Below are 24,277 nucleotides of genomic sequence, written 5' to 3' on the forward strand. Positions count from 1 at the left end.
ATATTTGATTAATATCAAGAAATATGAGGTTAATGTTAGTTAAACTATGTATACAATTTGAAGGACAATTAAAAGAAATACATCAGATTCTAGCATTATTGCATATTTTTGGGAAAACACGGAAGCCAATGTTAACTAAAGTGCTCTTGGCATGCTCTGGCAATGAAACAGAGTATTTTTGAATGAAAATTACGTGTTTAATAAGTGATCTTGATCATTAAATACCCACCAGAATTTACTACTACTTATCATGATTGTTGGGGTTTTCGCTATTTCCTCTGTATTATTTTAGGGTCTTTACCTTACAATATAAAGCATTTGAGTCAATGCTTGAGTCAGTAGTTGGGATTTGGTGCTATATAAATAAAACTGAACTGAACTTCAGCATGATTTCAAATCATGATCACAATGATCACATGATCATTTTGTCTGTGACAGGGTTGAAATCCAAATGGATTTTAGTGAGATTTAAATGCCTAATAATGACTATGAATTTGTGCCTGATGTGGGAAAAAGTCCACTATCTGATCAAAGTACAAAAAATGTGTTTTTTATACAAAAATATATTTTCTTTATTGTTACTGATATAATATCATAATACTCCGATGTTCTGAGTACCATTGCGTTATTGTTATTGTCCTCTTTTATTTACCGTCAGTTTATTTTACCCTCTACCGGATGTGAGGACATACATACTGCCAATTACGTCAAAACTGCAGGCGTTAACGTAGCGTGATGACGTCGTTGGTTAACGCTTCCCTCTGAGCAGAGGCGGCGGATGGAGCGGAGCTGATGAATGAGATGAGGGGCTAACAGAGGGCAGACGGGCTGATGATGAGAGAGGATGAACCAGCAGCTGAAGGAGCATCAGTGTCCTATTCTCCCACCATCTCAGATCCAGTTTTCGCGAAACAACGCAAACAAAATAAGACGGAGAAATCTGCTCGTTTGTGAATGAAGGAAAATTTTGTGGTGAACATCGACGTCGGTGAAGCAGTTTAGTTTTTTTCCTCTTGGAGGAGGGCAGGACGTGATGATAAAACCCGGAGTGTGCTCCAAGGGCTTTTTTGTGTTGTCTCCAAAAGCAGCGGAGATGAAGCCCCGTCTGGAAAGAAGATGTCTGTCACCACAGAGCGGCGTTAAATGTCTCACTTGCGGCGGTAAAACTCTTTAATATTTCTCCGATTTGAGGATTTTAATGGCACAGAGGACTTCAATCAAGAGCCAGCGACTTAAAGAGGGATTTATGAGTGTCGAAATTGAGGGGTGAATGTTTTTTTTTTTTTTATCCCAACGTCTGCCATCCCTATTCAGATTATACACCAGCCAACGGAGCATTTATAGCAAGCTAACGTCACATTTAGAGACTATAGGAGTTTTATTTGCTAAAACGGGTTAACATTTTTCTCCCTTTCGATCATTTCATTCTGAATTTAAAAGCGCAACACGACCCCTTCGAGTCTAATGTGGTTATAAATCACACCTTCCCTCTGCTGTCAGTTTTTTCTTCTTTTTTTTAATAGCCCGAGTTGAGCTCCATAATCCTGCATTACTGTGGAGTTTGGTTGTGTGTTTTTTTTTTAGCTAACGGCGGCGGCTACTAGAGCCAGAGCAGCGCGCGCGTGTGTTGTCAGTCATCATCATGCGTGCACCGACACGTTCGCTCGGATGAAACCACCACCTAAGCCAAAAATATGATGCACCCAGAGGGCACAACAACACGCCGAGCCATGTCGGACTGAGAACAGCGAGAGTGGGGCTTCGCCGGGCTGTGAGCTCACACAAACAAGCAGAGAGCAGCTTTCAATTGAGAGGGAGAGCGGATAAAAAATAAATAAAAAAACCAAAGCTGCAGCTAGCCTGTCCGCACAGCTCTCAGGAGACCGCTGAGAGGATCATTTTCGACTCAACTTAGAGACCAGAATCCAGCTATAATGGGGTATGTAAAGTGGCGGTTCAGTGGAAGTTGTATTTCTCACTCCGCATGTCATGAGTGTGGCACACTTTGTTGTTGCAGATTTCAACACCCACAGCTGCCAGTCTGCTAGCTAGCCCCCCTTTGCTAACTAAATCAAGCACTTTTGCCATCCCTTCTCCTCTTACATAGAAAAAAAAATACTATAATCCACTAGCCCATCATTATGTGAACCTAAAGTCTCCATACGCTGACATTTCAGCTTACAGAAGCCAATAAGGATGAGGCTGTGATGAAGTAAGCTACTGATGATAGGGAGAGCATATTTAATGTTTTGCCATGAGTAAATGTGAAAAGGAGGGGGGGCTCCATCACTTGGCTGTGGTGCTTGCATGTGGCTGATCCTGCAGATGTGTGGTGATTCTCCTGATCAAGAGCGACCTAGTTCCCACTCCAGATGATGTAGCATGTGATTGGTTTGTTGTCATATTGTAGTTGGGAAGGAGGAGAAGGGGGTTGGTGAATCGCTTGCCTCCTCATCCTCTGTAATTCTCAAGGCCAATGGTTGTAATCCAGTCAACAATCAATTTCTGAGTCGGTCAAAAGAGAGTATGTGTTTACACGGTCTCAATTAGCAATTCTCCCTGTTCTTGTCCTTTTTTTTTTTTTTGCAGTTGTTGATCTTAAAAAGGCTCAAACTTGATCAGTTCAAATGTCACTGGCATGTTTTTGTTTTTTCAGTGGAAACTGAAACATATCTGAAGTTGCAGCAGTGACACACCCCTACCACTGGAATTCAGTTAGGACTTTGTAGTAAACAATAGCAAGCATAGTACATCCAGCAAAAACACAATAAAATCCCTAAAATTACAATTACAAATAGAATGGATTAAAAAAATGTAAATATGTAAAAGTTTTTATTTTTACTGGCTTAAAAATGGGTGAGCAGCTTCAGACAGTTATTCCCATACTGTTATTACAATGAGTCTGTGATATTGTAGAAGTCTGTGCAATTCATGTATTTTATTCTTAAGCGGGTAACCTCTTTGATGTATGCCAACTGAATACTTTTAAATAAAAAAAACATTTACATATGTTGATATTTTTAAGCCTTCGTGCTGATAACAGCTGGACTCTTTTGGGTGCACCTTTGTGTCTACATCCATCTGTCCCATTCCTTTGTAAAGTCACTGCTATTTTCAGGTAGAACTAAAATGATAGTTCAGTGGACAGGCAGGTGTTTTGATGAGCAATTAACCATCAAAGTGATTTGTTTGAGCAATTTTTTAAAAAGCGCTTTCTCAAATAGGAATATTTGACAGGTTTATGGGAAGATTAGTGTGTTTGGGGAAAAACAAGACGTCGTATGCAGAGCTACAGCAATAAATCAGCTGATATTTGCTAATTTTATATGTAGATGGCTCTGTTGGTGTATTTCCCAGATGATAAGGAACAAGAAATAGCCAAAATTTAATGTTTGTTTTTCACATTTATTCCTATTTTTTTTTTTTTTAAAGTGAAGGCAAATGGGTGTCTGAATGTTTTTAAATATTATTATAGGTCAGAATAATATGGGTCTTAAGCTGGCGCTGTGAGCTGTGGCTGATTAATGAAATGTTTTTGTATATAAATTGACATGCTCTCAGCTGCTGTTTTGTGATTTCAGTTGGGTTTCCTCAAGACAAGCCAGTCTTTCATGACTTCTTTCACTTCCTCTATGAGCTTGTGTTATTTTCAGTGTCAAAGAAGAGTCGTTACAGAAGGGCTCGGACTCTCTGAACTTCTTACATTCAGACAAAGAGAGCATCAGTGGAAAAGACACAGGACTTCATTATTGTCATGAGAAATAGTTTGAAAGTGTCAGCCCAGCCGAGTGTCCCACGCTCGCTCTCTCTCTTTTGTCGGCTGCTGAAAGACTAGAGGTCTGTGAGCGGCATATGGGCGTTTGGGACTGGAGGCTTCGCCTTGCCAGGCTCCTGCTGCTTCCCTCTGCGAGTGGGCTAACCCACAGGGATGCTGCGATCGGATTGGGCGAGAGAGCATGTAGGAAGGAGAGGGAGCGACGGAGTTGGAGGATGTTCACAGCTCATGACCACATGGGCAGTTGCCATGACAACGTAGCAGCTAAGTTAGTAATGCGGAGTTATTATTCCTGTGCATAGCAAACACGAACTGCAGCTGTTATTGCTTTCACTCAGTGGAGTTTTGGCTTGTAGTCAGATTTGTTTTCAATATTCGTCTTGATATAGTCCTTCATATATAGTATAGACAGGATAGGTAAAAAATGATTTACGATTTATAAAGAAGAAATAAATTAATCTTCTATAAAATTAGAGATGTAAATATAAAAGAAATTTCAAAGTTCAGCAGCGGATCAAATAATTTTTCCACTGTATACATCTCTTATACCTGTGAACCATGAGGCACAACTTTTACTCTGAAGACAAACCTCCAGTTTGCTTTTTCAAGTTTCACGAAAGCTGAGAGAGTGTTAGCAGATAAGTCAAGTCTTCAATGCTTGCTATGAGAAACCACAGCAATCTGCTAATGACCAATGCAATTACCAAGAGGGTTTTCGTGCAGAGTCCTCTTTGCAACTGATTTTATGTAGCAGCAGCCAAATATAAACCAACCAGTTTGGAAATACGCTTTTTCCCCCCCCTTTGACCGGAGGGTGGCAGGTAGTCGCAGACCAGACTCTAGTGCTGTGTGATTGAGGCCCAATGTGCTCATTGGCTGATATCAGCCAGCAAACCAAACATCAGCCAACACCTTTGTTTGGGTTGTTAGGATTGGATAGTTTGTGATCAATTACCCGAATTGGTGATAGTTGTTGTTTTTGAGGGGAATGGGATTAATTTGCTTATTTAATAGTCTGTTGATTTTAAAAAAGAAAACTACCTTGGTAGATACTATATCGGTAAAACATAAGGACTAATAGGAGCTAGCCATGTTATGCACACTTTAGCAGCACTATTTTTTTCTTCACAAACCATGGCAGAGAGTAAATGTAAAGAAGTCTCCATCTAATGGATTAGTACCGAATAAACAATGTCAATTCATGAAGAAAATGAAAAAACTAGACCTAAAACTGAATGTGTGGTTGTGCACCCTGTTCATTTACTACCGTCTGTTATCCCCACCTGTTCATTCATTTCTTGGCTGCGGGTGAAGGCGCTCTGCATCCGATTGCTTTGTTTAGTTTCTTGCCAGTTTTATCAGTTTTAAAACCCAAATAATCTCAAACAGAAGATTAAATATTCTTTTTGCACAGCTGATTCTTGTGGACTTTTCCTTCTTACGCACATGCACACACACACACACACACACACACAGACACACAGAGCATGCATGCGCACTCATTTGACTGGCGGTGGCTGCTCATAAAAACTTCACCCATCTGTAGTGGATTCCAAGCATTTTCTGATAATTATTTTAAGCCAGACTGGATTAATGAAATGGTAATATATAAATGGTTGCATGAAAATATACAAAATTTTAATGTTTTTTTTTAATAATGACTCTTTTGCACTATTATTGCTGTAAACTTAGAGGATATTACACATACTATGTATTAGTGCAGAAACAATTGGCAAGAAAAAATGAAATTTGCTGGATTCAAGCTCTTAGATGTGAATAGTTCTGTTTGTTTGTTTGTTTGTTTGTTTGTTATATTCATAGATACTTTAATTATAGCCAGTGGTGAAGTTATTAAGATTAATCAGATTAGTTAACACTTCAAGTTAACGTTAGTTGCATCCCGATTCGAATATGTGACCGATTAAGGAAATTGTTTCGCATCAGTCCCCAGACGTCATTAAATGTGTGTTAATGTATCAACAAGCCTCAGTGTCCTGAGTGACTGTGACATGTCCTAATAGACTCATTGTCATTGGAAACTAATCTGAGCATTGTTTCGGTCACAGACAGTCCACATCGTTGTTTGCCACCATTAAAAACACCAGCGCACATGTGTGTCTTCTGCTGCTGTGAATGTTTCTGCTGATCTGACGTCATCTGCACTCAGATTCCCGTCAAAAGTACTTGTCATTGAGACTCGAATGCCTGAATAGGTTTCATTGTGAAAAGGGATTATGGGCTAACAATCGCCACGCTCTCATGGAGACACTCTGCACCGGGGTAGAGTTTGATCTAGGCCACACTGTCAGACTAATGACCTGCACCCACTTCAAGCCCCTGAAAAGCCACGGCTAATTGAGACATTGACACAGTGACCAGCAATGCATTTTATTTGTGTTTAAGAATTAATCAAACGTTGATTATATATGGCTTTTAAATTCATTTTAGCTTTGCATTCAATTCATTTTCAGACTTAATAACTTTACCTTTCTTTTAAATTCTGAAGGGGATAAGACTGATAGAAGTGTAGCCTTTTAAGGTACAGTCAGTCACTTTTTGAGGTTATGTAATAGAGAAAATAAAATTGTATGCATATAGATAGATAGATAGATAGATAGATAGATAGATAGATAGATAGATAGATAGATATAATTGTGTAATTCCATCTTCCAACAAATTGATGCACTCTTATAAACTCTTATAGATGGACATTGCCATTCTACTTGTGGCATTTATGTATGTGGCTAGGAAGGGGTCCGCTTCACTAAAGAAGTAAAGACATGAAGGAAAGAGGCAACCAAAATGGTTTGGGGATTAAACGAGAGATTAAAATAAATAAAATAGTAAATAGTATTGGTACTGGAGCCTTTCCCAGATAGAAGTTACAAAGAGAGAGGGATTTTGAAAGTGATGCCAAAGTCACCTGCTTTCTGCTTGTCAGATAATTCAAGCTGACATCTTTGAGTTTGAAAAAGAGAAAAAGAGTCTTTTTTTATGTGCTTGTTTTACTGCAGCCACGTTAGCTAGGATTATGCGCTTAAATTGGGAAGGGTTAAAAAAACAGAATTCATTTGATCTAGCGGTGAGATTCTTTACACTATGACTTTAAAACCAACCACAAAAGAGTTGAGATTGAACTGAATAATACCTTTATGTGCTCTAGTGGCAATAATTACCTTACCCATTTTTCTATTGGCTTATGGAACTATTTTAAAACCACCTGACTATATATTTGCCTTAAAATCATTAAAAGAAATTGGATAACATTTGTCAGATTACTCAATTCATTCAACTGAGTAGCTACTTACAAGTTAGATTAACAGAGTCCAAGGTATTACATGCAGCAGATAGTTTCAGGATATCTTTCTGTATTTTAGTTTAATACAGGGGAATGTCACTGATACAGTTTATCACCAGTGAATTATTTTGAAAGTGTGTAATTAGCATCCTGCTGGTACTAAACATTATCTGTGTTGGCAGCCACAGTGCTATTGCTTGCAGTGCAGCTGCAAATATTTGTGAGGGGTTTCTTTTTGTTACACAGAGTATTGTTGTTATATGAAAATAGGGATGCACTGATCCAGCTTGATCTGTTTTATTTATCTTATTAATTTGCACTTGTCTCTACAACTCACATTGCCTTCCTCCTTGGTATATTAGCTGTGCACCAGTGTGCTGCAAACAACATGAGACTGAATTCATCTGTCAGGAACATCTGATCTAGGTTTTTGAGTAAGGATCGGAGCGATATCCAAACCAAATATTGCATCACCAGTTGAAACATTAGAAAGTCAGTCAGAGGTGATGTTAGCTTAATTGGCTTGCCTTGACATAGCTTAAAAAACCAGCTCACAATAGTTAAAACATTTCATGAGGCAGTTTGTGCTGTTCTAACTATCTTGTCTGAAACCTTGCTTGTTTTGCATAATATCTCATCGATAACATCTCCTGGTAGATATCAGGGTAGAGCTGCTGTAACCAAATCATGTCAGAGGAAGTCTTTATGGTGAACTCTGACTCGCACGTAACCTCCAAAGCAAAGAGTGCTGTTGCATTCAGTCTCTTCTAGAGCTTTACTTTCATCCAGTAAGCGCTTCTAATGAGTTTATGTCCTGTAGTGTATTTATATGGTTCTTTACTTCCAGCCTGCATGAGCTGATGAAGCCGGTGTGACTCCCATGTACACATCGTTACATCATTAACTGTGTCAGTGTTTAAATAAGCCTCTGCTCCGCTAACTTAATTAACACAGTGAGATGTGACAGGATATTCCCAGAGATGGGAACAATAGCTGGGCTCAGAGGAGTCATGGAACACTTAGCTGCCAGACAAGGAATCATATCTACTTTCCCTAAAAGCCTGGCAGATAGACATTTCAGAACCAGAACTGCATTAAAGAAGTCATGTTGAAATAAAGAGCTTGTTGTAGTACTGAGCTACACACAGAGTTACTAGCTGCAGTTAGATCTGTTGTCTAACTTGAGTAGCTTTTTGACTGATTGTAACTAGACTAAAGCTGCAGTCCTCTCAGGACCATGTTTGTTTTCGTCTAGTAGCCCAGAGCGTGAAAGTCGATCTCTGTCATCCCTGACTTTATCCAGTACGCACTGGAAGTGATACCCATTTTGCATGTTGATATGACAATATCTGTGTCAGATACGGTAACCAAAGCATTTATAGATGTCACTGTCAGCTTTACCCTTTGTTAGCTGTAGCAGCATCAGTTGGTCTGCAAGAAATGTCCCAGCAGTTATTGGTTTTATTTGAATGAAGTATCATACTGTATCTTGACATTCAAGGTAAAATGATGGAGTATTAGGGCCATATTAAGAAAAAAATATTGTTGATTGTTTCAAGAACATTTTAAGATTAGAGTTGAAAATCTATTTTGAGAAAAGTCGAGATTGTATTATATATAGACTCCAGAAAGTCTGGAATTGTGCTTTCACATTTAATGTTTGTTTACATGTATGTTGGTTTTTATTGTTATTTTTGCACTGTTGAGTACAATCTCCATCTTTATGTCTGTCCCTTAAATATTCTAAATATATCTGCTCTTTATTTCCTGTGGATTTCCATCATCACTGTGACCAGTTGCAACCAGAACAGTCAAAGCTTGTTTTTAATCCAAGACCCTGGGAGCTTTTCATCCATAGCAATGTTTGGAAGTCATCCAGCATCTGCTGATCTCTGTATGTTGGCACAGGTGCTTCCAGGTCACCTTAGGCTTCATTTGTTCACCTCATCTCAGTGTGCACCCTGCTGGTCAGGACCAGCCTCACACACTTGCACATAAAAAGTAACAATAATATAACACCATGTCAGTTTTCCGGTCAGAAGTCACTCTGGCTTGTCAGGTAGAGCTGTGGCTGCGATCGGTGCTGCTGGTGTGAAAGAGGCATTTAAAATGAAAGTGACAGCCAAACAGCAGCAATCAGCTCCACATCTGCACCTAACGAACAGATATGGAAGCATACCAAGATTCCTTCAGTATGTGGGCCCACATGATCGTGATAGTCCAATGATAAGCCCGTTTTTCTAACAAGTCTAATCCCTTCTATCTCAGACAAGTTGCTCAGCAGCTTCACCAGCTTTTGCTTGCTGTAGAGCTTTGCTGCCGATGGGTCCTGAGGTCGTCCGATCATCCCTGTTCATGTAGAGATGTGTTTTTTTTGTCTCTGTGTAGACTTTGCTGCATTGTTTACCTCCATTATTTAAGAAGAATTAACTTTTCTCTGCTTCTTTTGCTGCTTGAAAAAAAAATAAAAATGCTTAATTCCAGTCTGATTTTTATCCATGACACAGCCACACAAAAAGAGACCGTAGGATTCAGAAAGACAATAAAAGATGCCTCCCCAGTCAAGCGTAGTTATAGTTGTTGACTGTAAAAATCATTTTCTGGTCCCTGAGACTAAAATATATTTCATTTGTACAGGATAAACACATTTTTCATTATAATTTCTGCTAAGTCTTTACTTAACATGCTGTTCACATTTTGTTGTTTTGTTGTTGTGCAAGTGCAAAATCAGTGTAAGTGAAGCATACCTCATAATGATACAGCTTAAAAGGGATTAATTTAAAAGAGAACTGCCTCAGGGGTTAGATACATGCAGTTAAAGGACCTGCTTTTATCTAATGTGAAATGCATGCTGGACCTAATCTTCTGTGTACATCTTAGTCCGTGTCCAAGGCCTCAACCAGTCATCAAAATCTCCATTTAGTCAAGCAAGCCTAAAAGTCTAGCTAGCTATCGCTTGTCTGGGTTGGTGTGTGGATAAGCACATATTGCTGTGCAGACCACAGAATAATTAAAGGGTTAAATGTAAGCTGGACTAAATTTTGCAAAGGGCAGGATTTGGCACACAGACTTTGATTGAAATATGACATGAAGGATGCCGTATTATGGCTTTCAAAGTTTCCACATTTGTCATTTTTTATTAATTCTTACAAAATCGTTGAAGGTCTTTCATTTTATGTGCTTTCTAGAATATTTTTGTACTGGCAGATGTCTTAATGATTTTGTCTACATCAGTTTGGGTCTGTGTCAGATTATCTTGATATATAATGCAACTGATATCACAATCAAATGCCCATGCATTCCCCTGTTCCAGTTACATTAATGTAATTTAAATCCCTACATTGTGGCTGATTGCATAAGTTGTAGTATGTTCACCTTTGCAGGTAGACACACTTACGCACTTGCTCTCAGTGTGAATGGCTACTGGCTTTTTTTCTTCTTCCACTGTTCAGCATCTGCTAGTTCAACAACAGAGTAGGTCTGTGAATTATGGATGTGCAGGCATGAGAAATGGCGTCTTCTGATTCATTATGTTGTTTGAGACTTCCTTTTCATGGCAGTACAGGACACAGTTGGATATTTCTGTATACATTTATGCTTTAGCTTTGGCAGTGCTGGTAGGTTGGTGCACCACTTTAGTCACTGCAGCTGGGTGGACCACTAGAGAAAAACATTGTTTAAAAATCGTTGTTTAGGATTATCCAGTGAGATATCTCAATATCTACCAGATGGATACAAAATGTCTCTGTAGACGGATAAAATTTGGAACAGACATTTATGCCCCTTTTTGAATGGGGTTGCATTAACTTGTGAACACACTGGGGCCTGAGCTCCACATGTGGCTTAACCTTTTATCCGGATGAGCAGTCCATAGTAATGGAGACAAATATGGGATTTCCTGCTACAGCTCGTAAACAGTTCCGAATGAAATAAAGAAATTACACCACAAGACCTGTGATATGACACAAGCAGCAGGGGATAAAAAGTCACAATTGATGTCCTGCCAGTTGGTCCATGGAGGTAAAACCACCTCTTTATTATCTTAGAAATTCAGCTGATTAATATTCATAGTGAATATTCTGTAATCAAATACCTTTTTTTAAAAAAAATAAAAATCTGTGTTCGCAATCTTTCTCCCACATTGTTGACAGTGTTTTCTGACTAATATACCAGGTGAGCAGAAAAGCCAACATATTTAAAATAGTCTTTTTTGTTCTTTTGTCTTTGGTGTGCTGCTGTTTGCTCTGAATATTAGGGGATAATGGATGAAAGCTCATTATCACAGTGGATAAAGGATGCTACAGTTGATCTGAAACAGACATCTGGTTGACTTTGAATTTCTTTTGTCTTTATAGTTTTCTGTTCAGTTTCTCTTGTTTTCAAATTTGCCCTTTTCAGCTTTATATCACCCTTAACTTTATTTTTTATGATGGTTTATGCAGTATTAGGCTGTGACCTTTTGGGAAGCGAGTGAAAGAATGAGTTGTCAGAAATTAGCTTCCTCTAAAGGGTCTGTGTGCTCTCCCATAGAGGCAGAGTGAGGAGCTCCATCATTCAGGAGGGACTCCTTTCAGTCAGTGACCATAAGAGTACACAACCAATATGGGTGTCAGATATTTTTCATGGCTTTCTGACTGTTTTTTCCTGATCTAGGGCCCTTTGGGAGAAAAGTAAACTAGGATTTTCGTCACCTTTTAAGGAGTAAATACAAACCCGATCAAAAGTTTAAGACCACTCAAAAAATGGAAAAAAATCACATTTTGCAACTTTAACTTTTTGAATGTGGTCAGGTTGTTGAACTGCATAAGCAGGATCTCTTGCAGTGCACCATCGCTGCTGGGGTGGAACGCAGTAAGACAGTCATTTGGAATTTCTTAAATGATCCTGAGGGTTATGGAACAAAAAAGTCAAGTGGAAGACCCAAAAAAAACGTCACCAGCACTGAGCTGGAGGATCCAATTGACTGTCCGTCAAGACAATGGACGATCCTCGACCTAAATTAAGGCTGTTACTGGTGCCGACTGCAGGCCCATAACCATCAGACAGCTTCTGAGATCGAAGGGCTTCAAAAACAAAAAATGTCTTCAAAGGCCTCATCTCCTTGAACGCTGCAGAACTGACTGCTTGGACTTTGCAAGAGAGCACCAAATGTAGGACATTGAAAGGTGGAAGAAAGCTTTATTCTCTGATGAGAAAAAAATATAACCTTGATGGTCCTGATGGATTCAAACGTTACTGACATGACAAGCAGATCCAACCTGAGATGTTTTCTACCGCACCACAGTAGAGGGGTGCCATAATGGTCTGCGGCACTTTTTCCTTCAGTGGAACAATGGAGCTTCAGGAGGTGCAGGAGCGTCGAACAGCCGCTGGCTATGTCCAGATGTTGCAGAGAGCATCCCTCATGACTAAGGGTCCTCGCCTGTGTGGTGACGAGTGGGTTTTTCAACGGGACAACGCCACAGTACACAATGCCTGCAGGACAAGGGACTTCTTCCAGGAGAATAACATCACTCTTTTGGATGATCCTGCATGTTCCTCTGATGTAAATCCAAGTGAGAACCTTTGGTGATGGATGGCAAGGGACGTTTACAAAAATGGACAACAGTTCCACACAGTAGATGCCCTACGTGCTGCTGTCTTCACCACTTGGAGAAATGTTCCCACTCACATCATGGAAACGCTTGCATCAAGCATGCCACAATGAATTTTGAGGGATCAACAATAAAGATGGAGCTACTCATTACATGTTCATGTTTGGAACTTTGATTTCTGTTTTGTGGGAGTGTACAGGTTTTTTTGGAGGTGTGGTCCTAAACCTTTGATCAGCTGTTTCAGTTTAAGCGTTGTTTTCAATAAATTGCATGCAATGTTTTGTCTCAGTCCCATTTCATCTTGTTGCATATTGAAGCTCGGAACTTGGAACCTTGTTAAGATCTAAACGTGCAAAATCTGATTTATTTTTTTTTGCCTTTTTTCAAGTGGTCTTAAACTTTTGATCGGGACTGTATTTCTCTTGTTTTTCCTCTTCCAAACTGCTGTTTAATTGAGTCGAATTAAATCCGAAACTTTCAAACATCCTCATCTGTTTCTTCCTCTCTCTGCGCAGAGAGCAGCCCATCTTCAGTACGCGGGCCCACGTCTTCCAGATCGACCCGAACACCAAGAAGAACTGGGTTCCCACGAGTAAACATGCTGTCACAGTGTCGTATTTCTTCGATAGCACCAGGAATGTATATCGAATCATCAGTCTGGACGGATCCAAGGTGCGTACAAATAAAGCCAGTTCTTAACCCTACCTGGTACAGGATTGCAGTTTTAACCTATGTTTACATGTTTATCTACATCCTTTTGATTTCATCAAACTTCTTTTACGTGCTTTGCTATAGTAACATTACTTGTTCAGCTATCAAATAATTAAGTATTTTTATCTTAGAAATACTTTTTCCACCACACATTCCACCTCCCAAGAATAACTTTTTGGATTTCAGCAAAGTGGAAGTAAAGCACTCTTCCGCAGCGTGTCTTTTGTCCCGTCTCCCCTCCCCTCACCCTCAACCAGTCAGTGAAGATGGCCTTCCCTGAGGCTTGCCCTGCTGGAGGTTTCATCCTGTTGAAAGGGAGTTTTTCCTTCTCACCGGTCAAGTGCTTACTTATACAGGGCAATTTGATTATTGGGGCTTTCTCTGTATTACTTTGCATGTCTTTACATTACAGTGTAAATCACCTTAAGGCGATTGGTGTTGTTTTTGAGGCTATGTAAATAAAACTGAATTGAATTAAAGTTTTAATTGTATATAAATATATTCATATAAATTATTGGAAACACTGGTTTTCCATCAGTGCATATTCTTTGTCACTCCTGTGCCTCAGTCTGGCCTCTCTCCTAGAGCAGTGAAGTTGAACTTATGCCCGTCATATCTATGTGGCAGTGATTATTTTAGTCTTGAGAGAGGTGCAGGGGTGGAGTTAGCATAGTTATGCAAGAGTCTCTATGGGTGACTAGCGGTGCTGTTGTTGAACCAGCAAGTTAGCTGTGCTGTGCTGAAAATAGCAGCAGTCGGGTGGGCTGGTGCCTGGAGGACATTATTATCCAGACAACAAGAAGGATTCTCAGCAGAGACACACAATGACTGGTGTTACTTGCAAAGTTCCAGAAGGAGCAAACTTTTGACATGTTTGACATGTTAGTATGCCCATGGATCCTAGAAATACACAAAAAGTGGTTATAACCTGTTTGTTAATAATAAGAGTTTTCAAAACTTTATGGTGAGTTCATCCATTTTTTGGCTTCTTGGCTGCACATTTACTATTTTGGTTTACTCATTTCAGCAGCAGAAGCAGGCAGATGTTTTCAACAACAGGAAAAAAAAAATCCCTCTCCTACATGCAACCTGCTCCAGCTGCTAGCTGCTGAGCTTTTAACAGCTCAACATACACACTCATGATTACTTATAATGTTTCTCCCTCACTGCTGCTGACTGTGTAAATAAGCAACTGTTTGGAGGATCAATTAAAAAGTTGATTTTATGTCAGTAGTTTCTGCTGCCCCCAAGTGGTTCATGAAATTGATATCACAAACTAAAAACATAGCCACTTGCAAATTGTTGACATTTGTCTACCCGCTGTGTTCAGTTGCTTATTTTGAAAACCATGAATGTTTGTTTCTGCTCTTCCCTTCTGTTAACTTTCTTACAGCCTGTCAAATTTTGGAAACCACTGTTCTGTGTTACTGTAAGTGTATAACTAATGAGAAAGATACATATGTATTTGATAAATCAGCAGTTTTTTCTACCAGGTCAGACTTTTTTTTGGAGGTTTCATGGAGCTTCTGCCCCATGTTGGTCAGCCAATCCACACTGCGCCAGACCCCTCCTGCTGTGGTGGGCTCATGTCACTCTTTTGGTCTATGTGCGGCCATCCCCAACCACCAGGCTTGTGCACTTGGATCAGTTTATTGACAGTCTGATGGAGTCATTTCCTACTGCATAAAGCTCAAGAAAAGCAAGCATGCTGATCTTGAACTGACAGTGATTTTTTTTGCTTTAGCTCTAAACTCTATTTGGCTTGAATAAACTGTTCATGTGTACATTTGATCAGGACGTTCTGTCATGTGCATTTTGTCCCCAACAGGCCATTATCAATAGCACCATCACCCCCAACATGACGTTCACCAAGACATCGCAGAAGTTTGGCCAGTGGGCGGACAGCCGAGCCAACACCGTCTATGGCCTCGGCTTCTCATCAGAGAGCCACCTGGTTAAGGTGAGAAACTGCAGATGCCCTACAGAAACCAAAGGTCGCTGCTCAGTTGCCAGCCGTGCTGTAGTATCAGTTGCTTCTGTTACTTCAGTTTGCAGAGAAGTTTGCAGAGTTCAAGGAGGCGGCACGGTTAGCCAAGGAGAAGTCTCAGGAGAAGATGGAGCTCACCAGCACGCCCTCTCAGGTAACAGACACTAAAAACACTACCACTGCCTCAGACCTAGTACCACCACCACAGGTGATGCAGAAGTGCTGACAACATGTTGTAATACAAACCCAATTCCAAACTGTTGAGACGCTGTGCAAAGTGTAAAAACACAATGCAAGAATTTGCAAATCTTATAATCCCATAGTTATATAACATGAATATTTAAACTGAATATACATATATATATATATATATATATATACATATATATATATATATATATATATATATATATATATATATATATATATATATATATATATACGTATATATATATGTATACATATATATATATATATATGTATATGTATATATATACGTATATATATACGTATATATATATATATATATATATATATATATATATATATATATATATATATATATATATATATATATATATATATATATGTATATATATATAGATATATATATATATATATGTATATATATATATATACATATATATATATATGTATATATATATATATATAAGTATATGTATATAAAAAATATGCAATTTAAAAAGAAATACTGGCTCATGTTCATTTTTGACAAACACATCTCAAAGAAGTTGGAACAGGGCCGTGTTTGTCACTATGTAGCATCTTCTCTTCTGTTAACGACAGTTTGTAACCATCTGGGAACTGAAATATTAGACAATGTAGACAAAGCTCACACGAGTAAATACAAACTGCAGTTTTTAAATGATGATTTTATTTACCAAGAGAAAAAAAGGTATCCAAACCTACTTGCCCCCTCAATGTAATAACTTGTTGTGCCACTCCTGGCAGCAATAACTGGCAATGAGTCTTTCATGTGACTGTGGAGGAATTTTAGCCCACTCTTCTTTGAAACATTGTATTAATGTAGCTCCATTGGTTTTTGTTTTTCTTCTTAGCCTGTTGAGGGTCATGCCAAAGCATTTTAATCAGATTTAAATTTGGATTTTGAGCTGGATACTGAAGGAAAACCTTCATTTAAGGTGGACTTGCTGGTGTGTTTCAGATTATTGTCATGCTGCAAAAACCAAAGTGATCTTGATGGCTGAAAATTCTCCTTCATGATTTTCTTAGTAGACATTAGAAATCGTTGTTCCGTAATTTTTGGCAAGTGTCCCAGGTCCTAAAGCAGCAAAAAAGCCCCAGACCATCACACTACCACCACCATGTTTGACTGTTGGTATGATCTTTTTATGAAATGTTGTGTGAGTTTTACACCAGATGTAATGGGACTCAAACCTACCATCAAGTTAAACTTTTGTCTCATCAGTCCACAGAATATTTTCCCAAAAGTTCCCAAGAAGTTTGTTGCAAATGTGAGATGAGCCCTTGTGTTCTTTTGGTCTGCAATGGAACTCTCCCATGGATGCCATTATTGTCCATTCTCTATCTTATAGTTAACTCATGAATACTGACCTAAACTGAGGCAAGTGAGGCCTGCAGATTTTTAGATGTTGTTCTCCTGGATGAGTCGGATTCAGTGTAATTTTGGTAGGCTGGTCACTTCTGGGAAGGTTCGTGAATAATGGCTCTCAGCGTGGTTAGATGGGGTCTGAAAGCCTGAGTTTCTTTAGATTGTGGCGTGATGTGTTTCTTTTTGAGATCTTTAAACCTACTTTACTTTGTCAGACAGGCAAGTTCGTGAATACAATAACTCAAGAATGAAACGACGCAGGGGTTTCAAATTTCATATCCCAGGTACATCTCCTAAAATTCTCGGATGAGTTCGAATCTCAGTGACCTCAGTTTCAAGGTCAGAGGTTAAGTTGTCTAAACATCTTGTGAATGGATAACTTAAGAAGGAAGTCACCTAGGGTTTTGAAATTGATACCGTAGGTGTATCTACTATGAGGCTGAGGCTTACCGCTGGCTAGTGCCAGTATTTTGGGTAAATTGATGAACCTCTGTCCACCTTTAGTTACAGCTTTACTGAGAATGGCCTCTCTAAGATGCTCTTTTTTTACTCAGTCACGTTACTGTTACTAGTAAACTTAATTTGTTACAACATGTTCCTCCAGCTGTTTCTTTTGAGTACCCTTAATTTTTGCAGTAGTTTTTGTGCCCATCACAACTTTTTTTGAGATGTGTTGTCGAAGTCAAAATGAGCTTATTTTTTCTTTAGATGGTACATTTTAATACAGTCTACCACCATCACACTTTTTCAGATACTTGTAAGCCAGGCACTTTATTCGTTCCCAGATTTCAGACTCAAGCCCTCTACCAGGGCCTACACTATTAGAAACTATCCTACACCTGATCCTGATACTGTACAATATAAAGCGCCTTGAGGCGACTTTTGTTGTGATTTGGCGCTATATAAATAAAATTGAATTGAATTGAATTGAATTGATCACCGTGCTTTGCAATAAAATGTTAAACTCGACACGTACCTCTTCATCCAAACTCAAAACACTATGGGAAGAAGACTTAGACTTAGCTACAGCTAAATGATGTGTTTCTGCTAAAGACTGCTGTTTTAAAGTATATATCCCTAATATAGTCACCTCTGTGAGCACAGAGCCACGCCCATCTACTGTTTAAACCTGCTTAAAAGGGGCAGCCAATCAGAAGATAGTTGACTAAAAGGGTGCAAAAACACCTTTTTTTTTGACACAGGGTGAACTTAGGGACTGCACAAAGGGTCTGTATAAGACAAGATGATTAAGTATTATTGTGAATCATGCAAAGCTATCAATTCTTAGGTATCTCTATGAGGTGAATGAGAAGTTTCTTTCTTGAGATATTACACATTGCATTTGCTAATATTTAAATGCTACCATTCTACTTGGAGAGCCCTAACTGTGGAAATCGCTGCTGTGTTTGCTGTGTTTTGCTTTTTCGTGTTGTTCTCGGCATCATGCCCACGTTATGCTGCTGTAGCCGCTACGCTAACACCTTGTGTGGCCTGTTTTGCCTCCTTTTGCTCTCCCAAACTATTCGTCCTCAGGGTGGCACCGTAAAAAGGAATGTGTTGTCAGTCAACAAACCTGTTATAAAGAAGGTAAAGACAAATGGAAGAAAAATTACTTTCCTGTCTCAGATCTGACGGCACCTTTTCCGAGTCTTCCCCGAGTGTTGACACAAACTGGCGTCTTTGTATTCCCCTTCCTTTTTCCATCACCTTCCACCCCCTAAGCTAAGCTAAGCTAACTTGCCCTTGCTTCTTATTTAGCTCATAGATGTGTGTGGTGTCAGTCTTTTAGTCTGTGTTGAGTTGACTTTTTGTTTTGTTTTGTTTTTTTTCACGTTCACAAACGTGCCAAATCAGGAGTCAGCCCCAGGTGATCTGCAGTCACCTTTGACCTCAGAGAGCATCAACGGTACAGACAATGACAGAGTTACGCCAGATACACCTCAGCACCCCGAAGCCAGAGCAGAGCCTTCCCAGAATGCACTGCCCTTCTCACACAGGTAAACCAAAGCTCACTGGATCGCAGAAACAGTCGCAGTTCTTGTTTAGTAACATGTAACATCACTTTTCAGCACTTTATTTTAAGTTCAAACTAAAGTCAGTTTAATCCAGCTGTCAAGTAGTTAAAAAACTTCATCAGGCATGTAATGGTTACACAGAAAAGTCATCACCAGCTGGGTCTTCATTCATATTAAACAGTCTGGAAGCCTGAAACAAAGAATTATTCATGGTGGTCAGCTCTAGGGGGCACCGAGAGACAAATTGTGTTGGTTTTGTGGGGCACCTTTTTTCACAACACACACACTTGATTGGCAAGATTTATTCTTTATTTTTGAAGCCTCTGTGTAAATGAAAGAAGATGAATTTTGATGGTAACCAAACAGAATCAGCTGTCAAATAATTTTATGTTTTTTTTTACATTTAGCTGTTTTTGCCTGAAATTCCCACATGATCAGCATCTTTGCTCATCCCACCGGAGCATTCCACAGATGCCTTATTAATTCACATTATGGTCACAGTAAGCTGAGAAATACTGCACTTGTACAGCAGCGCACAGTCGAGGTTAATATGGAAAATCTGTTTCCTGATCCAGCCTTTGATTGGCTCTTTGGGACGGGACGAGACAGCCACCATCTTTTCTCTCATAGATTTCTTTTTAGAATAACACGAAGCTAAAAATAAGCATACATGTATACACCTCATGTACAGTAATAATTACAACAAATGCTGCTGAATGTCACTGTGGGCTTAAGAAAATTCTGAAGGGCGTTTATTACCCTTTTCCGGTTATTCCCTTTGCTGCTTTGTCCATTTTCAGTTCATCCAGCATTAATAAGCACTGGGAGGCAGAGCTTGCGGCGCTGAAGGGGAACAATGCCAAACTGACGGCGGCTCTTCTTGAATCTACAGCCAACGTCAAACAGTGGAAGCAGCAGCTGGCAGCCTATCAGGAAGAAGCTGAGAGGCTACACAAACGGGTATCACTCTGTCCCTGCACACAGGAAAGTACTCACTGCGTGATCCCATTTTACCACGTCTGAAAGCTTTTTCTTTTTCTTTTCCTTTTTGGATTGCAGGTGACAGAGCTGGAGTGCGTGAGCGGCCAAACGACGGGGATTAAATCTCAAAAGACTGAACTCAACCGAACAATAGAAGAGCTGGAGTTGGCTTTGAAGGCTAAAGAGGAGGTACAACGAGTGCTTGTCCATCCTACTGGGTTGAAGTCGTGGATTTTGCATGCCCGGACTTTGATTGGTGCTTTTACCATCTGTTCTGAGCTGTTCACTCTGATCATGCTTGCAGGAGTTGGAGAGACTTAAAGCAGAGGTGGAGAGTGCCAACGAGTTTAGGTCTCAAAGAGATTCCCTCACACAGAGGCTACAGGTGAGTATTGCTCAATGATCATGTGTTGCATAAAGATTAATGGAGTCTGTATAGTGAGTAAAAATAGAAAGAGGAAAAAAAGGACTTCATCTATGACCACCCCCAAGTCCAGGAAGTGGTGCCAGATTAGTTGCAGAGTTGCCTTTTCCTCATAATAACATCAACAAATATAATAAAATCAGTCAATTTGTGCATTATATTAATTTTTGTAAAAACTGCTTTACCACACAGTGAGACATGTTAATAAAGCAGTTACAAATATGGTTTTGTCTTTGGAAACCAGGTGAGGGGCAGCCAATCAGAACAGACAAGTGAACTTTTAAAGAAGGAGGAGCTTGTTTCAGACTTTATATTTATATATAAAATATATATATATATAAATATTTCAAATATTCACCATATATGTAAAACATGGATTGTGGACCAGTATTTCGACGTCTTTTGGCGGTTGCTATCTTTTTACAAAACTGTATCTTTTAACCAACCCAGAAATCCCAAAAACTGCAGTTCCTCCATTGGCCACTTAGGTCAGTCCCCATAAAGTATCATGGCTAACTTAACAGCATTAGAAAGAATAATTATAGGCTGGTAGAGATAGAAAGATTTTGCAGTGCATCCAGATGGATGTTGGAGTTGGGGTGTGGCCACAGTGACTGACAGGTTTCCTGATACAGGCAGTTGCAGCTCTATGTCTGCAAGCCCCTTGGCTATATGTGTGGTGGTGTTGTCTTTTGGAGCCGCTTAACCCTAGAACACTATCGCCGGGTAATTTACACCCGGGAAAATACATTTACATGATTTCTCTCTCCTGCAGCTGTTTGCGTGTCGGGGAGCCTGTGCCTTCACCAGGGAAGTCTCAAATTTCCCAGGAATGGGTGGACCAAAGACCAGCTTTCCAGAGTCATTATTTTGTTTTAGGAGGGTTTTTTTTCATTTTGTTAGACATGGCACAGTTGAAAGTAAAAGAAGACCACTCTAATTTGTCATGTGTTGTCATATTTTGATATATTTGATTACTTTTTATTGGTTATATTATATCGGGTAAAAATCACCCGGCACTAGTGATTGTGTTACTATTTATAGCAATAGTGTTCTAGGGTTAATGGCATTATCTGGCCACAAGTGATAATGCCATTACCTGTTTAGTGTTACAGCCTTACTGTGTATGATTCTGGATACTGTAGCTCCTCTGAAAAAGAAAGCCTCTAATCAGAAGTACTCCAGCCCATGTCACAAACATGTGACTTAAAGCAGATAACTCGAAAGTTTGTTGCTCTATAAAACGGGCCTCTGTAAAGCTAGAACGTCTTATTATTCCTCACTGACTGAAGGAAATAAGAACAACCCTGGGTTTCTCTTCAGCACTGTAGCGATGTATTCCTTTAACCTTAATGACTTCATGAATGTCTTCACAAATGAAATTTTAACCATTGGAGAAAACAATTATTTCTAGCCACCCTACAGACGTATCATTATGTACTTTTGTACGTATCTTGACGTATTTTGTACGTATTTTGACGTATCATTATGTACGTATATTATTTCTCTTTCTTTCTGATTGATCCGAGGTAACTTCAATAATTACCTCCTCTGTTTGTAGACCCCATTCCTTCAAGACTTCTCAAAGAAGGCTTTGATCTTAAATATGATCAATCTGTGCAATATAATGTTCATTAATAAAACTTTCATACCGCATTGGTTAAAAAATACTACCAGTGACAGAAAAAATGTGAATGGGTCACGAAGGCTTCATAAAGAGCTTGTTTAAGCTAAACAATGATAAATTACAAATATGAAGCTAAAAATGTGCGTTTTTAAAAAAAACGTTGTGTGTTGTTTCTATCAGGAGACGGAGTTGAGAAACCAGACGCTGGAGGCCCAGCTGAGTGATCTGGAGCACCGTCTGGAGAGCAGCCAGCTGGAGCGGGAAGCCTTTCGCAAAAGCCTGCGCTCCCTGCTGGAGCTGCTGGACAGCAAAATCTTTGAGCTGAACGAGCTGCGGGACGCACTGGCCAAGCTGCTGGAGGGCAGCTAGACGGAGAGAGACGAAGACTGTGCCACCACCTCCAACCACCTCCACCAACACAGCAGCCAGCGCCGAGAATTTTACCGCATGTCGGCACTCACCTGCTCACTGACAACTTGAATTCTCTTTTTTTGTTTTTTTCCTCCCACACGCGTGTAAAAGTTTACACACAACTTTATACTTTAACACACATCCACGCTCAGATCGTTTACAAACCGCCATGTGAAGCCTTCCCCTCCGCTCCACTCTGGAAAAAATCCACAGAAGCTTTTTTTTGGTTTGCTTTCCTCGCTCTACAAAAACATTAAAGGCGAAATTCGCTTTTTCTTTTAAACGTTGCTTTGGTGCGTTCAAATGCAGTCACTCAGAGTCTGTGATTGTTCTTGTTTTCTTTTCTCTTTTTTTTCTTTTTTTCCTCTTTCCGACTTTTTTCCAGGCACAAATCTTTATTAAACCCACGTCACCATCAGCCAAATCAACTCTGAGATCCATTCGGTTATTTGTTGTGTGGACTCGACGCGAAGAGGATCCGGAGGACGTCTAATATTGTCTAATATTCTTCTGAAATATATGAGCAATACAAAAGGGCAGCACCAGAGGGTTTAAAAAAACATTTTCCACTCTCACTTTCAGGTAATTTTACTCCTCTCGGATACGTTTAAGACATCGAGGTGGGATTTTACTCAAACGTCTTTTCTTTCTTTCTATACGCTTTTTTTAAGGATATAACAGATTCATAGTGCACTTGTTCATGTGTGTGTGAGTGAGTCAGATGTTTCGTTTCCCCTCTTTGTTTCTGTTGCGACATGAAGTGCAATGATTGAATCCTTTTTTTTGTTAATTTATTACTGAAATTCGTGATGATGATGATTATTATTATGATGGAAGTTGTACAAAATCAAAGTATCTTTAGTTACATCTCATTTTCACTTATCTTTTTTCATCATGTGGTACGTGAGCGTCAAGATGTTGAAACCTGGCAATATTTTTGAGCTGTTTATCAAAGGAAAAAGGAAAATGCGGCGGGTTGATTGCAGTTTTTGTTTTCTTTTGCCAAATAATGTTTTCCTGTACAGATCTGAATTTTTGCTGATGTTGCCTTTGGTACAGACATGCATCAATGGTAGCTAAGTAGCAGTACTTTTTATTTGGTGGGATTTACTATTGCCAAAAACGAGAGGAATATGATTCAGCGTGTACACCTGAAGAACACTATTTAAGGGCTTGTTGATAGCGCGGGTACATTCGGGACACTTGGATGGATTTTTGTGCTGTAAAGGGAAAAAAAAAGCATTTGAATAAGACTTTGAAATACTGATTAAACCACATGCTTACAGACACAAATTGTAATTTTGAGTTTTTAATAAAAGAAAACCAAATGAAAATGCTGCAGTTGTGTTTTAATGAGTGTACTGCACAGTAAACCAGCCGTGCTGTCATGAACCAGGTTTAAACAAACCTGACTGGTTCAGTTTTAACTTGAGTCATATTTCAAAGCTTGTTCTTTGGACTAATTAAGTACCAGCATCCCGTCACTTTTCCAGGCATTCAGCGAATCAACCTGAACCATTTAAATCCATGAATGTTTTTGTTTTTGCATCTCAACTAGCAGGAAATGTTCCCACAATGTTCTAATGGTGTTTTGAATGGACCTGTCAAACTGAAGGACTCATCTGTTTTGGTTAGCTTGGGACCCTGGAGTTTCGCTCCCCTCACCTTCAACCAGTCGAGGCAGATGGTTACCCCTCCCTGAGCGTAGTTCTGCTGGATTCTTCCTGTTAAATGCAAGCTTTTCCTTCCCACTGTCACCAAGGGCTTGTTCGTAGGAGGCCGTCTGATTGCTGGGGTTTCCTCTGTATTATTGTAGGGTCATATAAAGCACCTTGAGACTAATTATGTTGTGATTAGGTG

At 39.4% G+C, this 24,277-nt stretch overlaps 1 protein-coding gene across 2 annotated transcripts; it reads left to right on the forward strand.

Moving 5' to 3' along the window:
• Positions 1-772: 772 nt before the first annotated feature.
• Positions 773-23,751, forward strand: LOC116315601 (homer protein homolog 1). Of its 2 annotated transcripts, none has more exons than XM_039614284.1 (9): positions 773-1,939; positions 13,183-13,339; positions 15,207-15,338; positions 15,427-15,519; positions 18,814-18,956; positions 19,775-19,934; positions 20,034-20,144; positions 20,260-20,340; positions 22,187-23,751. In XM_039614284.1, exons 1-9 carry the CDS (start codon positions 1,935-1,937, stop codon positions 22,373-22,375), a joined length of 1,071 nt encoding a protein of 356 aa, XP_039470218.1. In that variant the 5' UTR covers positions 773-1,934; the 3' UTR covers positions 22,376-23,751. The 2 variants fall into 2 exon arrangements, with proteins under 2 accessions (XP_039470218.1, XP_031589801.1); XM_031733941.2 differs by having other exon boundaries at positions 773-1,266.
• The last annotated feature ends 526 nt before the right edge of the window (positions 23,752-24,277 follow it).

Source organism: Oreochromis aureus, linkage group 7, assembly GCF_013358895.1.
Source record: "Oreochromis aureus strain Israel breed Guangdong linkage group 7, ZZ_aureus, whole genome shotgun sequence".
NCBI classification, from domain to species: domain Eukaryota; kingdom Metazoa; phylum Chordata; class Actinopteri; order Cichliformes; family Cichlidae; genus Oreochromis; species Oreochromis aureus.

Excerpts from the sequence above, each read along its gene's own strand:
- LOC116315601 (XM_031733941.2), top strand. The coding sequence starts at position 1,199 with ATGGCACAGAGGACTTCAATCAAGAGCCAGCGACTTAAAGAGGGATTT. Across the intron at positions 15,520-18,813 it reads TCACCAGCACGCCCTCTCAG|GAGTCAGCCCCAGGTGATCT; the intron begins GTAACAGACACT and ends GTGCCAAATCAG. Across the intron at positions 20,341-22,186 it reads CCCTCACACAGAGGCTACAG|GAGACGGAGTTGAGAAACCA; the intron begins GTGAGTATTGCT and ends TGTTTCTATCAG.